Here is a 14,657-nt window from a genome sequence, read left to right on the forward strand (position 1 = left end):
CTGGGCGAGTAAAGTCAGTTCAACTACAGTTTGCGGTTCAAGCTTTACTTTTCAATCGTCTTGTTCACTCGCGTGAAACTCGCGCCCGTGAAAATACTCCGCGTGAGCCAGGACGCGTTACATCATCAGCTCACCTTTAAAGCAGGTGACACAGAACACCCGGAAGAACACGCGCATCGACTATCACACACCAGTCGCTTCGGTTTCCATAAAGCCCAGAAGAGCTGAACAGATCACAGTCATGTCTGAGCTGAAGAAGAACAAGCTGTTTATTGTGCTGATGGATGTTGTGTGTGTACTCATGGGTAAGTCTGATCTTTTACTACACATGCATTCCTGACTAACATTATCCAAGCCGATAATTGTGAAATGAGTTCCTGAGTTCACCAAAGTTCACCTGCCACCTTTAACTTCTGTTTCTTCCCATGGGATACAAGCACATCTCACACAACACATTATATCTGGGTCTGTAACTATGACAAATGTCTGACATGATAAAAAGGTTTAAAATCCACGTGCCAAGTTCTTAATGTAGGCTAATATCAGTTATGTTGGTTTCATACATTTTTGAAAAAGTTGATACCATTTCTTACAATTTGTTATATTTACTTGATCATAATTTTCCAAAACATTTCCAACTTTAAAGGATATATATATATATATATATATATATATATATATATATATATATATATATATATATATATATATATATATATATATATATATATATATATATATATCCCAATCAAACATTTTCTTGGCTAGCTACTCAATTTGACCTAAAAAATATGTTTAGGTCAAAATTATAGAACAACTTTGTTTTAGATTTTAAATACATCAATTCCAAATAACATTTTATGAATTGCATTTTTAATTGTATTTTAAGTGCATTGTTTTAATAAATCAGGACAAGACAAATAAGTGTCATGTCACTGACCAATACAATACTTTTTGTTCATCTTTCTAACTTACCTTTATTTGAGTGACTAGTTTATATGAGGTAATTGTTGAGCAATATTAAACCTGAAGTGTTACATTTGTTCATCTGTTGGTGTTTAACATGAGGTATAATCATGTTTTTTCATGCCACTGCAAGAGAAAATTACAGGAACATACCAAGGATGTAACGAAAATAGCATGATTGGGGAGGACCAAACATGAAGGAAAAATCTGATATTTACAATTATTTGGAATAATATGTATAATAATTTCCATCCTATATAATATTATGTTTTTTTGTGGTATTTAGCTACCTTACAGTACCATGATAATAACATCATATATTAATATGAGTAAGTTCTAATTTAATACATTTTCTGTATAAATTAAATTATGACGAACAAAACTTGATGCTCATGTTCTCCAGCATGATATGAAAAGTTCAAAGAGAATCTTAAGAATGGAAGAGCATCTCACAGTCCGATCAAAGAGTCACATGATCAATGTCACTAAAATAGAGCGGAATCATTGTTTTCCGTTAAAAAAAAGAAGTCTGACTTTTGGACCTCATTAATCCATAGTTTTACCATCCGATAAAATCATTAATAAATCATTGCACTTCAATAAATCATTAATAAATCATTGCCTTGGGTGACAAGTTAACTTTTTGACAACTCTGTGCCTCTGTGTCTTCGATTTGGGATGTTTGTTATCAAGATTCTGCTTTGTATTTCACCACCAACTCTTATTTAAGGAAGCACATAATACACCTGTAATATTACACCGGTAAAATGAACAGTGCACGCATTATCTGATGCGTTCCTCTACTGAAGCATATATTATCCATCACAGTAACAATGGTGAGCTTTAGGAGTGTCTCTTCATGAATAATTATAGTTGAAGTGAACAATGCCTTCTCCAGACAGAGTTTTACTGCAGCTCATATATGCTTGAGTTCATCTGTGTGGTCTAGTGGACCCGTCAATATGACTCGGCATAGAGTGAGTAACAATAGTAAATCAGTTTTACTTGGTGTGAGTCAGATATACATCCAAGAAGTGTTCATTAACTCAAACTCTCTCACAGACGAGGACTGATGAGTCTCAAAAGCATTATACCAGTGCCAGTATTGGTGAATTGTGATCCGTTTTCATTTAAAGCAATAGTTCACACGAAAATAACAATTGTCATCATTTTCATTAAAAAAAACTATACAAGCACTTTAAATGTCTCCCATATGACTTATGATAGGATTGACTAAGATGAAGGGGAAGATTATCAGTGAATAACAGTGCTACCCTATTCGGATGGGATGTTGGGGTAAAGTCATTTTACCTCAGTACGTCTGTAATATTAAAGGGTTAGTTCACCCAAAAATGAAATTTCTTTCATTAATGACTCAGCCCAATGTCGTTCCACACCCATAAGACCTCTGTTCATCTTCAGAACACAGTTTAAGATATTTTAGATATAGTCAGAGGGCTTTCTGTCCTTTGGATGTAAGTGTGTGTCCACTTGCTGTCCACGTCCAGAAGGTCATCAAAGTAGTCCATATGTGACATCAGTGGGTTAGTTAGACTCCTTTGAAGCGTCGACAATACATTTTGGTCCAAAAATAACAATAAATACGACTTTATTCAGCATTGTCTTCTTTTCATAATCTTCACCAATCAGTTAACTGGAACCATTGACTTCCATAGTAGGAAAAAAAATACTATGGAAGTCAATGGCTCCAGTTAACTGTTTGGTTACTGACAGTCTTCAAAATATCTTCCCTTGTGTTCAGCTAAAGAAAGAAATTCATACAGGTTAGAAACTTGAGGGTGAGTAAATGATGACAGAATTTTCATTTTAAAGTGAACTATCCCTTTAACACAGATACTGGCATGTTGTGAAATTACTGTCGAGTCTATATCGTGAAAGTCTGTTTGCAAAGCCGGCACCAAAACTGCGACTGATTTACCAAAGAATCCACAGTGAAATGTACCGCATACAAATAAATAATGCTTAGCTGAGACATTCACATTGATGAAATAAATAATTAAATTTCTAGCATCAGGATCCTTTGGAAGGTAATGTTATTTTTAGTCCAGATATCCTGTATCTCTCTTTTCTCTTCATCATCTCACTAACACGCCAGTGGGCGGAGCCAAAGCTCTGATGATGAAGTAGGCGTTGGTCTTCTTCTGCAGAGGCGGTCCTTTACCCTCTATAGCAGGGGTCTCAAACTCAATTTACATCGGGGCCACCGGAGGTGGACTCTGGGTCAGGCTGGGCCGCATCAAAAAAACAAGAGAACAACTGATCCAATCTTTTTCATCTTTTTTATTAATATTTCTTCTGAACATAAACTGTTCCTCTGAATTTGAACTTTCCTTTCTGAACATGAACGGTTCATATAGGCTTCTCTTGGCTACTCGATTTCTTTTTTTTAAATATAGCCTATAGAAATTAAATCATTATGTAATACTGAAATAATAAATGTTTTTATTTTTATTTAAAAATAATAGACGAATTCAAAGCAAGGCCGTAACCAGGTCAAACAGAACAGCGAATTAAATTCTAGGTTTAATTCTAGTTGGGAAATAATCTATTTGGGACTATTTGCAAACAATATTTTGCATTAATTTGCGTCATATATATTATTAGGCCGGAGACACACTGTAAGCGTGGTGTGAGCGCGGCGTTTCTGTTGCGTGTCAGCCGGGGGGCGGCTGTGTGGCGTTTTCTCTGTATTTGCACACCAGAAGCGTGTCTGACGTGGCGCTGCTGCTGCTATTAATGTACAGGGAAGCCCTATACTTCATGTTAAATATAAATATATTCCCTATTGATACAGCAAAGACAACCTCGGCAGTTGGCCTATGGACCATTCATATCTATGGTATTGACGGCAAAATAGGCTACAGAATATTTCGTTCTGTATTGACAGTTGCAATATTTCAAAATCGATAATTATGTTGTTTTTATTATTACAATTAGGCCTATATCTGCATTTATGTTAACCTACAGTCTTTCAAACATGAAAATGTAATTTATTAATATGTATTTGTGTCAAAATGACATAAACATCTTTTCCTATTCTATTTTGCCTGGAAACGCTTCCAACACCCTCGCGTGTAACGTAAAAAATAGGCGTATAGGCGTCTCTTCTATTTCTAGCATGCACGCGTTTTCCGTGCGGCTCGAGCAACGCATGTCACGCAAGCAGTGTGCAAGCTCTAACCGGTTAACATGGGAGCTGAAATAAAAATGGACGGCACGCTTGCAGTGTGTCCCCGGCTTTAGTCCCGAGATTTTTTGCATGAGTGAATAAATACGTACATCCGCTGCTTATATTTGAGTTCCTCAGTTTTTTTTAGTAAATCATCTTAAATGTTCTGAGTTCTAATCCACTCATATAGTTTTCTTCTTCATTAAAATGATTGTATATTAAGCGCATGGACACATTGCATTTTGTGTGTGTGCATTTTTTGGTGATTTCACCGGAGTGAAGCGATAGATTGATGCGCTCGTCGATGTATGTGTGAGTGAACTGCACGAGCCAAAAGAGAATATATACCCGCCTACTTTGGATTTGATTGGCCATCTGAGCGCTATTATGCTACGTTCACACTAACGCGAATATAGCGTCAAATGTAAGGCTAACCCTTACATTTAAAAAAAGAAAAAAGAAACTAAACAAAGCCAATATCTTCCTGGCAGTGTGGGCGTGGCCTAAAGCCCACCTGTGCCATTCGGCAGGAAGATGACAAGATGTGCACTGACAGGAAAGACAAACTCAAACAAAGTGGGCCTGAACAATAAATCCCAGGCATGTGTCTGCACATTCTTACTGCACTGTTTGCATCTGTAAATGTGCTGCGTGTCAAGGCTTGCTGTAGAATCAGGTCTGTACAAGTCACACACTGTTAACACCGGATAGGGATTACTCTCAAATCATCCACAATTACATGTTTGTCCAGACAAAGGCAAATATTTGTGAAAGGAAGAATTAGTGTGGTGTTTAATGCATTAAAAACATATACTGAGCAGGGCTGCATGATTAATTGGGTAACACAATATTTGGATGATCCCTCGTAAACATTCTGTGGACTATAAGTAACTTAGCAACTAAATGTCATCTAACTCTCGGGATTAGTAAACGGTCAGCTCAATATCTGCTAACTCTTGATCGGGACAGTCCTCCAACAGACATTCTATTGACTATAAATAACTTTGCAACTACATGTCAGCTTATTATAACTCATAATACTCTACTAACACACTCATGAGAGTTTGTTGACATAGTTGCAAAGTTTCTAATAGTCAACAGATTGTTAAAGGGACCATCACTATAAGGCCATTAACTGAAATAAAAACAAAATTGTGGTAATCAAAATGCAAAGGCTGTAATATTATTGATATTGCCCCCCCCCCCACAGTTTTATTACATTTTATTTTGTAACTGTCATTTTTATCAAAAAATTGCCATCTTGCATGTCAAATAAGGGATTCGAGGCTGGACTCTTCACTTCTCTTAGTGATTACAGCCTAGCAACCATCTAGAACACCATAGCAACTGAACAGCAGCGTTCTAGATCCATTAATGATTCTCATGCACAACAGTTACGTCCATCTGGTTCTGTATAGAGAAGTATATTAGAGAAAAATAATAACATTTATTGATATAATTGCTGATAGAAGATGGCATGTTCTTCTTATCCGTCATTTCAAAGGGTATTGTTCACCTCTGGCTCTGAATTTGCACTATAGTCTAGCTCAGGCGCTAATGTTCCATAATTATGATTCACTGCTATCTTAATATCCTGCCTTTCTAGATAAAGTTCCCTTCACGTCTCATTGGTCAACCTGATCATGTAAATGCGTATAAATAGTACGAGTGAGCAGTGTCATAGGATATGATACGGTTTGGTGTTGGAAAATCTCTGCTGCTTTTGGATTGGCAGGTTGCATTGTTTGTGACATTTGAGCAAATCCCCAGCCGTCCACACCCCTCAGAACTTCCTACACATGTCAGTAGAAACATTTCAGAGCTCTTCATTCTGAAACTGGTAGTGAAAAAGCTGAATGTTGCACTAAAGCCTCACTCTTAAAGGGATACTCCACTGCTTTTTCATATTAAGCTATGTTATTCCCTTAACTAAGACGAGTTGATACATACCTCTGTCGTCTTAGTGTGTGCACTTAACTCATTTAGGTTTGGAACAACATGAGGGTGAGTAAATAATGACCATCATTGCCAATAAAGAACCGCATTGTTTTTTAAGGTGTACTGGGATCAGTGGCAGTGAAACTTCATCTCTCTGACTTGATTTCCTCTTTTCTTCGATGCATCAGCGGTTTTAGAAGAGTTCATGTTTGTGTTTGGCTCATAAAGCCCTCCACAGGACGCAGAGGTTAGGAGTCTCTGCTGTTCTGTGTTTGCTCTTCCTGTATGTCCCATGATTCCTACTGACTTACTGGAAATGCTCCAGCTACTTTAAGTATATGTCTCTGATCTAAAGAATTCACAAACATGACCAGCCACCTTGAAGAATGTTTACTACAGGATTTCCTCAAACTAACTGGACTAGTTTAAATGGAAGAAAAAATGAAATTGTCATCACCTCATCCTCATGCCGTTCCAAATCTGTGTGAAGTACACATTAGTTGACATTTAGTTGCCAAGTTAGTGGAATGTCTAAAGTGGACTGTGACATTTTGGTGTGATTTCTTTTTTTTCTTCTAATCCTTCAGATGTGATCTGGATCTGAGAAAGTTTGCGTGCTTCCAACACTCTTTTGTTTGCCTCAAATACACCCTGAGTAACCGTGAGAGAGGTCCGTTTCTGATGGTTGTCATCAGCATACTGCATCGGATCTTTAGTTTTCTTCTATATTGTGAGGACGAGCGAGCTCTTAACATTTGATTTGGAGTGTTTTGTTCTCTTCGCTCTGGTTAAGTCTTGGACTGCCTTGGCCAGATAACATCAGATAACATGCCAAACTGATTTAACCCAAATCCTCTGATTTTCAGAGAAGCTGTTGTGCTAAACGCTTAGAGGCTCCGTATTTAATTCTTATCAGATGCTTTCCTTCCTTTTCTTTTAAGCCATGCTTCAATTTTCCCTTCCCTACATCTGTGCATGGACTCTCTTTTTTTAAGTCCATCAGATCGGTTCATATCCTTCACAGACCAAATTTCCTCATTATGTTTATGTTTGTGGCCACAAATGAGCAACAAATGGCTAGACTCTGGAAGCTTTTCATCTCATGCAGCTTTATTTAAACTGGCTCCATCCCAATTTGTAAACTATCTTTACTAGATTTAAGGATTTAATAGATAAGCAATGTAATATAATCTTTTGTAACATAAATGTCTTTACTAGCTCTTGGTACATGTAATGCATCCTTGCTGAAGTAAAGCAAAAAAACTGCATCTTGAGTCTTTTTTTTTTTACTTTTATAATGTGGTAGTATCTCCCAAGTCCAACATACTCTCAACAAGAAAACCACTTAAGCTGGTTTCCTAGACTGCCCAAACTAATGTTTTTCTGGTTGGCAAACTAGTCTCTCAGGCTGACAAATGGACCAAATCCCTCTAACGCTAGCCAGCCAGACCAGTAAACAGCTGGTTTAAGATGTCTTTGACATCACTGGTGAAGCACATGCTTTAGTGTGTAGTATAATTCAAAAGCAGGCTTTGTTTTAGGATTTTGTGTGTGTGTGTGTGTGTGTGTGTGTGTGTGTGTGTGTGTGTGTGTGTGTGTGTGTGTGTGTGTGTGTGTGTGTGTGTGTGTGTGTGTGTGTGTGTGTGTGGTGGACTGGACTGAAGAGTGAATGAGTCAGATTATCAGGTCTGTCTTCACTCTGCTGAACACTCAGAATGCATGAAACAAAACCACAAACCACAGGACTGACAGAACGAGGGATCAAAAGAGAGGAGGGGAGATGTGGGTGGTGATATTAGAAAGAAAGAAAGAAAGAAAGAAAGAAAGAAAGGAGGATTAGAAGAGGGAGGTGGTCTCGCCTGTGTGGATTAGATGTCAGGTTTAACGGCCATTTCTATGAGCACATGCCTCTGAGTATTACTCAATCACTTTCACTCACACACTTTCATTTTTACACACTTTCACTTACACATTGACACACTTTTATACACACACACACACACACACACACACACACACACACACACACACACACACTATATATATAATATTATATATGTATAATTGAAAAGAAAAATTTGAGTTGAACTTTTGAGGAACTTGTACATCCAAATCCTAGTGAGTGGCTTATGTGGGCAGAATTTGAATATAATGGGAAGAAAACTGATGGGGTTTTCGGACAGTGCTGTAGAATTTTGTACTCATGAACAATCTTTACAGAACTTTAGTTTCAGAGAGGTTCTTGATGTTTTATTGCCGGTTCTTCATTCAGATCAGTGTCGGTTTCATGGGTTCTTTAAAGCACAACTATACATTGACCTAAAGGATTATTAGGAACACCATACTAATACTGTGTTTGACCCTCTTTCACCTCCAGAACTGCCTTAATTCTACGTGGCATTGATTCAACAAGGTGCTGAAAGCATTCTTTAGAAATGTTGGCCCATATTGATAGGAGAGCATCTTGCAGTTGATGGAGATTTGTGGGATGCACATCCAGGGCACAAAGCTCCCGTTCTACCAAATCCCAAAGATGCTCTATTGGGTTGAGATCTGGTGACTGTGGGGGCCATTTAATACAGTGAACTCATTGTCATGTTCAAGAAACCAATTTGAAATGATTTGAGCTTTGTGACATGGTGCATTATCCTGCTGGAAGTAGATACATGGTGGTCATAAAGGGATGGACATCAACAAGGCATTTTCCCCCGAGGACTGCCGCATACTGGATGATTTTCCCTTTTCACACCATTCTTTGTAAACCCTAGAAATGGTTGTGCGTGAAAATCCCAGTAACTGAGCAGATTGTGAAATACTCAGACCGGCCCGTCTGGCACCAACAACCATGCCACGCTCAAAATGGCTTAAATCACCTTTCTTTCCCATTCTGACATTCAGTTTGGAGTTCAGGAGATTGTCTTGACCAGGACCAAACCCCTAAATGCATTGAAGCAACTGCCATGTGATTGGTTGATTAGATAATTGCATTAATGAGAAATTGAACAGGTGTTCTTATAATCCTTTAGGTGAGTGTGTATGCTGATGTTCTAAAGAACTAGAGGTTTCTACTCATGACATTATCAGTGCTAATGCATTTTTGGTTTAAATAGTTTTTTTGTTTTTTGTTGGCAAACGGCAGTGTTTCTAAGGTGGATCAGGTGTTTGTGTATAAATGTCTAATATATATTTAAAATGTATATCATGATTTCAACACAAAATTAAGCAGTACTGCTGTTTTCAACATTGGTGCAGCCTTGGTGAACAGAAGAGACAAAAACAAACATTTCTTACATTTTTGAACGATAGTTTATATGTAACTAACTATAATTTTACATTCGATGTTTGCTATTTGTGAATGCAGTTTCTTGCATAAATGTTTATTTTAAAAGTCCTTATGCAGTAATCCTGAACGATTTCCTCTCTGTTTGCATCTTTCATTCAGTCCTCTCTCTTTTAAACAGCAGATGTTTAATATCTTTTTAACATTCAGTTCTTAACCATTGCTGAAGTTTCCATCTCGAAGGGTCACAGCCTCACTGTTTTCTGACCAGCTTGTCTACTTCCTCCTTAACATCGACAGCTGGAAAACGGCAAACATTCATCTTGGGCCGCTGAGAGATGTTTGTTGTTTAGTGACCCCTTTTAAAACCCTTGATGAAGAGACTTTGAAGAGTGATTGTTGGCACTCAACCTTTACGTGATGCACTGATTTACCCTCTTAGCTTTCTAAAATTCACTGGAAAGTGCTTTTGATTTTTGCATTTTCTCAAAAGTAGGTTTTAAAGGATGCACATGTGAATAAGTCATTGTAGATCCTTTAGAATAGATGCTAAATAAAAAGACACAATTTCTGTGTAGCAAAACATCAAGAATAAACTTGAGCAGTAAAACCATAACCGAAATAAATTGTCTTTTTGATTTTGCTCACGTGTCCACTGTTGGTGCTTTCAGTGGTGGACAGGGGTCAGCATGGGCACCCTGACTGGTCTGCGGCTATTCAGCCCCATACGCAACAAACTACGATGAACTGTGTGTTCTGATTTCTATCAGAATCAGCATTAACTTCTTGAGCAATTTGAGCTACAGTAGCTCGTCTGTTTTATCAGACAACACGGGCCAGCCTTCACTCACCACGTGCATCAATGAGCCTTGGCCATCCATGACCCTGTGGCCGGTTCTCCACTGGTCCTTCCTTGGAGCACTTTTGATAGATACTGACCACTGCAGACCGGGAACAGCCCACAAGAGCTGCAGTTTTGGAGATGCTCTGACCCAATCGTCTAGCCATCACAATTTGGCCCTTGTCAAACTCGCTCAAATCTTTACACGTTCACATTTTTCTGCTTCTAATGCATCAGCTTTGAGGACAAAATGTTCACTTGCTGCCTAATATATCCCACCCGTTAACAAGTGCCGTGATGAAGAGACAATCAGTGTTATTCACTTCACCATGTTAAGTCTGATTGGTGTAAATGCCATGTGTTGTGGGTGGGTGCTAGTGTGTTGCTTTGTATCTGGGGTGTTATGGCCGAGTGTTTTTAGCACGTTGCTCAGATGTTCTTGGTGTTTGCTATGGTGTTGTTTATGCACCCTCAAGTCTCTGTGATATAATGGTTTCTAGATTTGGCTCGGGTTTCCTTCTTCAATGCAAGCCTTTTTTTTTCTCTAAATAGGCTACTGTTAAAAAAAAGGAAATAGACTATATAAATTGGCACTGAATAACCAGCAGAATAGACTCAAGCACCACTAAATGACACCATCAGAGTTTCTATAGCATAAGAGGGTGTTGACCTCAGCTCTTCCTTCTGTTTTTATGTTAAATGTTCTGAGGTCATCATCCTTTTAAGTGTGCTTCCTCACAGCTTGCACTTGACCAATGCATTCATTTTCATTTTACATAATTTAAACACTGTCAGTACTTCTGTTGCTGAGGGCAGCACATTTGATATGGCTTTTATTAGTCTGAGTGAACTGTCTTAACTACAGTTCAGAGTATGTTCTGTTATTTTTCTGTCAAAATTTAGTTGGTTCATTCTCTTGGACCCTGTCTCTTCATCTCCTGGTGTTGTCGTCTTTGAAAAAAGGAAAAAGTCAAAAGTCAGTTCTGGGAAATATTTCATCCTGGTTCAAGTACTACGGGCACGAATGAGTCCTTACACATTTTTCTTGAGAAATGCACCGCTCTACAGTCATTTGAAAGTGATTGCAGTACCAGGTTTGGCCACAATCTTACATTCACCTCCTTTAAGGAACTGTTACTAGTTTCTATTTTGACAAATAGTTTGTTTCTAAATATTAAAAAATGACAACTCACTTGCTCTGGAGATGAAGAGATGTGTTACTTTTGTACAAGCAGGATGTGGTATTTGTCCCTACTTCACTGTGATTGGACGGCTGGGAAAAAAAATATTTTATGTTTGTTGTTTTGTTGACTTATTATCCCTATTGGGAAATTGAGTTTCAATGGTTTTCAACATCCATTCACAACAAAATAAAAAAAATACGTACATATGAAAATCAAACATAAAAATCACAGAAATGAATGCTGTGTTTTTCCCAAAGTTAAACATTCTTCAACTCTCCGTGAGCGGGGAAAAACGGCACGCGTACAGCGTTAACTAGATGCTCAGTGCCTCGCCACACTGCTGGCACTTTAAAAGCACGCCACCGCCATTGAAAACCATTGGAAAAATATTCTAGCATCTGGAAAAAAGATGATGGACTTTGATGGACACGTGGTCTAAGTCCTGTTTTCTAGAAGAAGAAAAAATGAATTACATAATGCTGCCATTTGGGTCAGAAAAATACACCTTTACACTCCATAAACTCAAAGGGAAAACAAGAATTTTTTTCTGACCTCAGTGGCAGAAATTAGTTCTTATTTAAAGTTCATAAAACTCAAAAACTCACTGAATTTGGATACATTGCACATTGCTTCTCAAGTAAATGCGTCTTCATTTGTAAGCTCTATTCTATGTGAATTCTGCCTTCAAGTTTGTTTTGATATTATGCAGAGGCTGTATGATATTCTGTCTGAGTGTCTGTGGTCAGTATCAGCAGTTTCATGTGAAACTGATTCCAGTCCAGAGACGCTTCTAGATTTCACATGTACATGATGAGCTCGTAAACTTGTTTGAGATTCAGGGTAGAGGTGATCAGGAAAAAGTAAATATCAGGGAATTTTGAAATGGTTATTTACAAGCATGGAAAAGTCATGGAAATTAGAATAATCTTGGAGATTTTTTATAGTATAGTATAGTTTTTTCAGGGTTGGAGCTAATCTCTGCAAGAGAGTGGCCCTCCAGGATCAATGTTTCCCACCCCTGCGTTAGAAGCAGGAAAAATGGGCAAGCATAAGGATTTGAGCGAGCTTGACAAGTGCAACAACGAGTTTGAGGCGTTGACTTGGCCTCCAAATTCCCCAGATCTCAATCCAACCGAGGATCTGTGGGATGTGCTGAACAAACAAGTCCGATCCATGGAGGCCCCACCTCAAAACTTAGAGGACTTAAAGGACCTACTGCTAACATCTTTGTGCCAGATACAGCAGCACACCTTCAGGGGTCTAGTGCAGTCCATGGCTCAATGGGCCAGAGCTGTTTTGGCAGTGAAAGCAGGAACAACACAATTTAAGGAAGGTGGTCATAATGTTATGCCTGATCAGTGTACACTACTGCTTAAAAGTTTGGGGTCGGTAGTATTTTTTAAATTTATTTTGATTAACTTTTATGCTCATAAAGGCTGCTTAATATTTTTGGTAACCGTGATGCAGTTTTTTTGTTGTTTTATTCGTAATGTTCCAAAGAACAGCCTTTATTTGAAATTAAATCTTTTGTAACATTATAAATGTCTTACTGGCACATCCTCACTGAATAAAAGTATTTTGAAAAAACTAAAATGGTTTATTAAAGTTTATTAACCTAAGACATGCCAGAATGATGAGTAAATAAATTAAATTTGTCTAAACAAGTTAGAAGCTGATGCAAGAGGTTTTTTCAGTCATGGCTCATCATCTTTTGCAATCTCTCGAGAAGATTTTTATCACCTCCGTCTCAGCCAACATTCCTCTTCAACTGTTGTCGTGTCACTTTATCTTTCCAGAGCGGCGGCAGCACTTTCTCTCTCGTTTATGTACTTCGTCTTCCATCCCTGTAAAACCAAATCTTCATTTTGGCTGTATGCGGCCGCATTCTGTGATTGTGAAACAAAAATGAGATTTTCTGGAAAATGAGACCTGCCCAGATGTCTTTTTAAGTTTCTTTTTGGCTGGTGTTAAACACTGACACTATTGTGATATGATGTGTTTTTTGGCGTTGTTGAGTTTGGGAAGACCAATAACATGTATAATTTCAGATTTCTCTGGCTATGGGAAACACAAAACCGAGTCAAAGGCCACAAGGATAGCAAACTGTGTCCAATTGTGAATTCTTGCCTGTTTATTTTATCGAGTTTCATCCTGATTGAAACACGAGAGCCAGATGACATTGCGACAGGCCCCTGGAGACAATAGCGCTTCTTATTCCATGGGTTCGGATCCAAAGACAAACGATCCTTTGGCGCAGCTTCTGATCACTCAGCACTGCAATAACTTCAAAATATGCCTGCCATGCAGTCGATCCACTATAAGGCCAGAGCCGTGCCTGAGTCCTGCTCTTCGGGGAGGAATTTGAGATGTCGAGATTGGCAGGAACTCGACGTGCCCCTGACCTTGCATCGGACAAACCGTCGCAATGAATAAGAAACAAGCTAATCTCCTGTGATTACGGAGGCTGGACGTTTGTTTTCAGACTCCGCTGAAGGGCCGTTTGGATTCATTTATTAACAGTTTGAGAGCATTTTGACCAAATCCCCTAGAGGTGTTAGATGTAGGGTTTTCATTAAAAGACATGCAGAAATAACAAGCAAGAACTTTTAGGCCAGAAACAATTTACTCCAATGCTTGGCACTGCAACCTCAGTTTCCCAATGCTTTTTTGGGTAGAGAAATTCATACTTTTATTCAGCAAGGGTGCATTAAAATGACCAAAAGTAAAGATATTTATAATGTTAGAAAATATTTTATTAAAAATGCTGCTGCTCAACTGTTTTCCACATTGATGATAATCATAATTAAGTTGTTTCTTGATTAATCAATAATTTAGAATGATTTCTGAAGGATCATGTGACACTGTAGCCTGGTTAAAACCTGACCATTCTCCGTAGTAACTTATGGTCTGGCAAAGTTTTCCAAAGGGATGTCACCCACGGACGATGAAGTATGCGGAGCGAGACGGAGAGGCTCTGACAGCAATTCTCTGTTTGTGATTTCGAGGAAGATGTTGCAATGGCTTCTGATGACTTTTGCCGTTGTTGTAAAAGAAATATGATAATAGCTGGTGTCCACCGCCACTCCGTCAACATTTTTGCAAAATTTGGAAAACCTAATAGCATCTCGGATTGACGGTCGAACAGAAAACATCAAGCTCTGATCGCATTTCCCCCGTTGTAAGGCATCTGGATTGCGATTTTCAAATTTTAAATTCAAAGTTTAAGCAAGCAGAACATGCAGATTTATATTTTGTACT

The 14,657-nt window shown here is 38.3% G+C and overlaps 1 protein-coding gene across 1 annotated transcript in view; it reads left to right on the plus strand.

Moving 5' to 3' along the window:
* plpp2a (phospholipid phosphatase 2a) overlaps positions 1 to 14,657 on the plus strand; it is a 42,697-nt gene continuing 28,040 nt past the window's right edge. The window contains exon 1 of the mRNA XM_067452812.1: positions 1 to 305. Coding sequence (XP_067308913.1) covers positions 242 to 305 — 64 coding nt within the window. The 5' untranslated portion in view covers positions 1 to 241. The remainder of the gene's footprint in view (positions 306 to 14,657) is intronic.

This window comes from Pseudorasbora parva, chromosome 9 (genome assembly GCF_024679245.1).
Source record: "Pseudorasbora parva isolate DD20220531a chromosome 9, ASM2467924v1, whole genome shotgun sequence".
Lineage (NCBI taxonomy): Eukaryota > Metazoa > Chordata > Actinopteri > Cypriniformes > Gobionidae > Pseudorasbora > Pseudorasbora parva.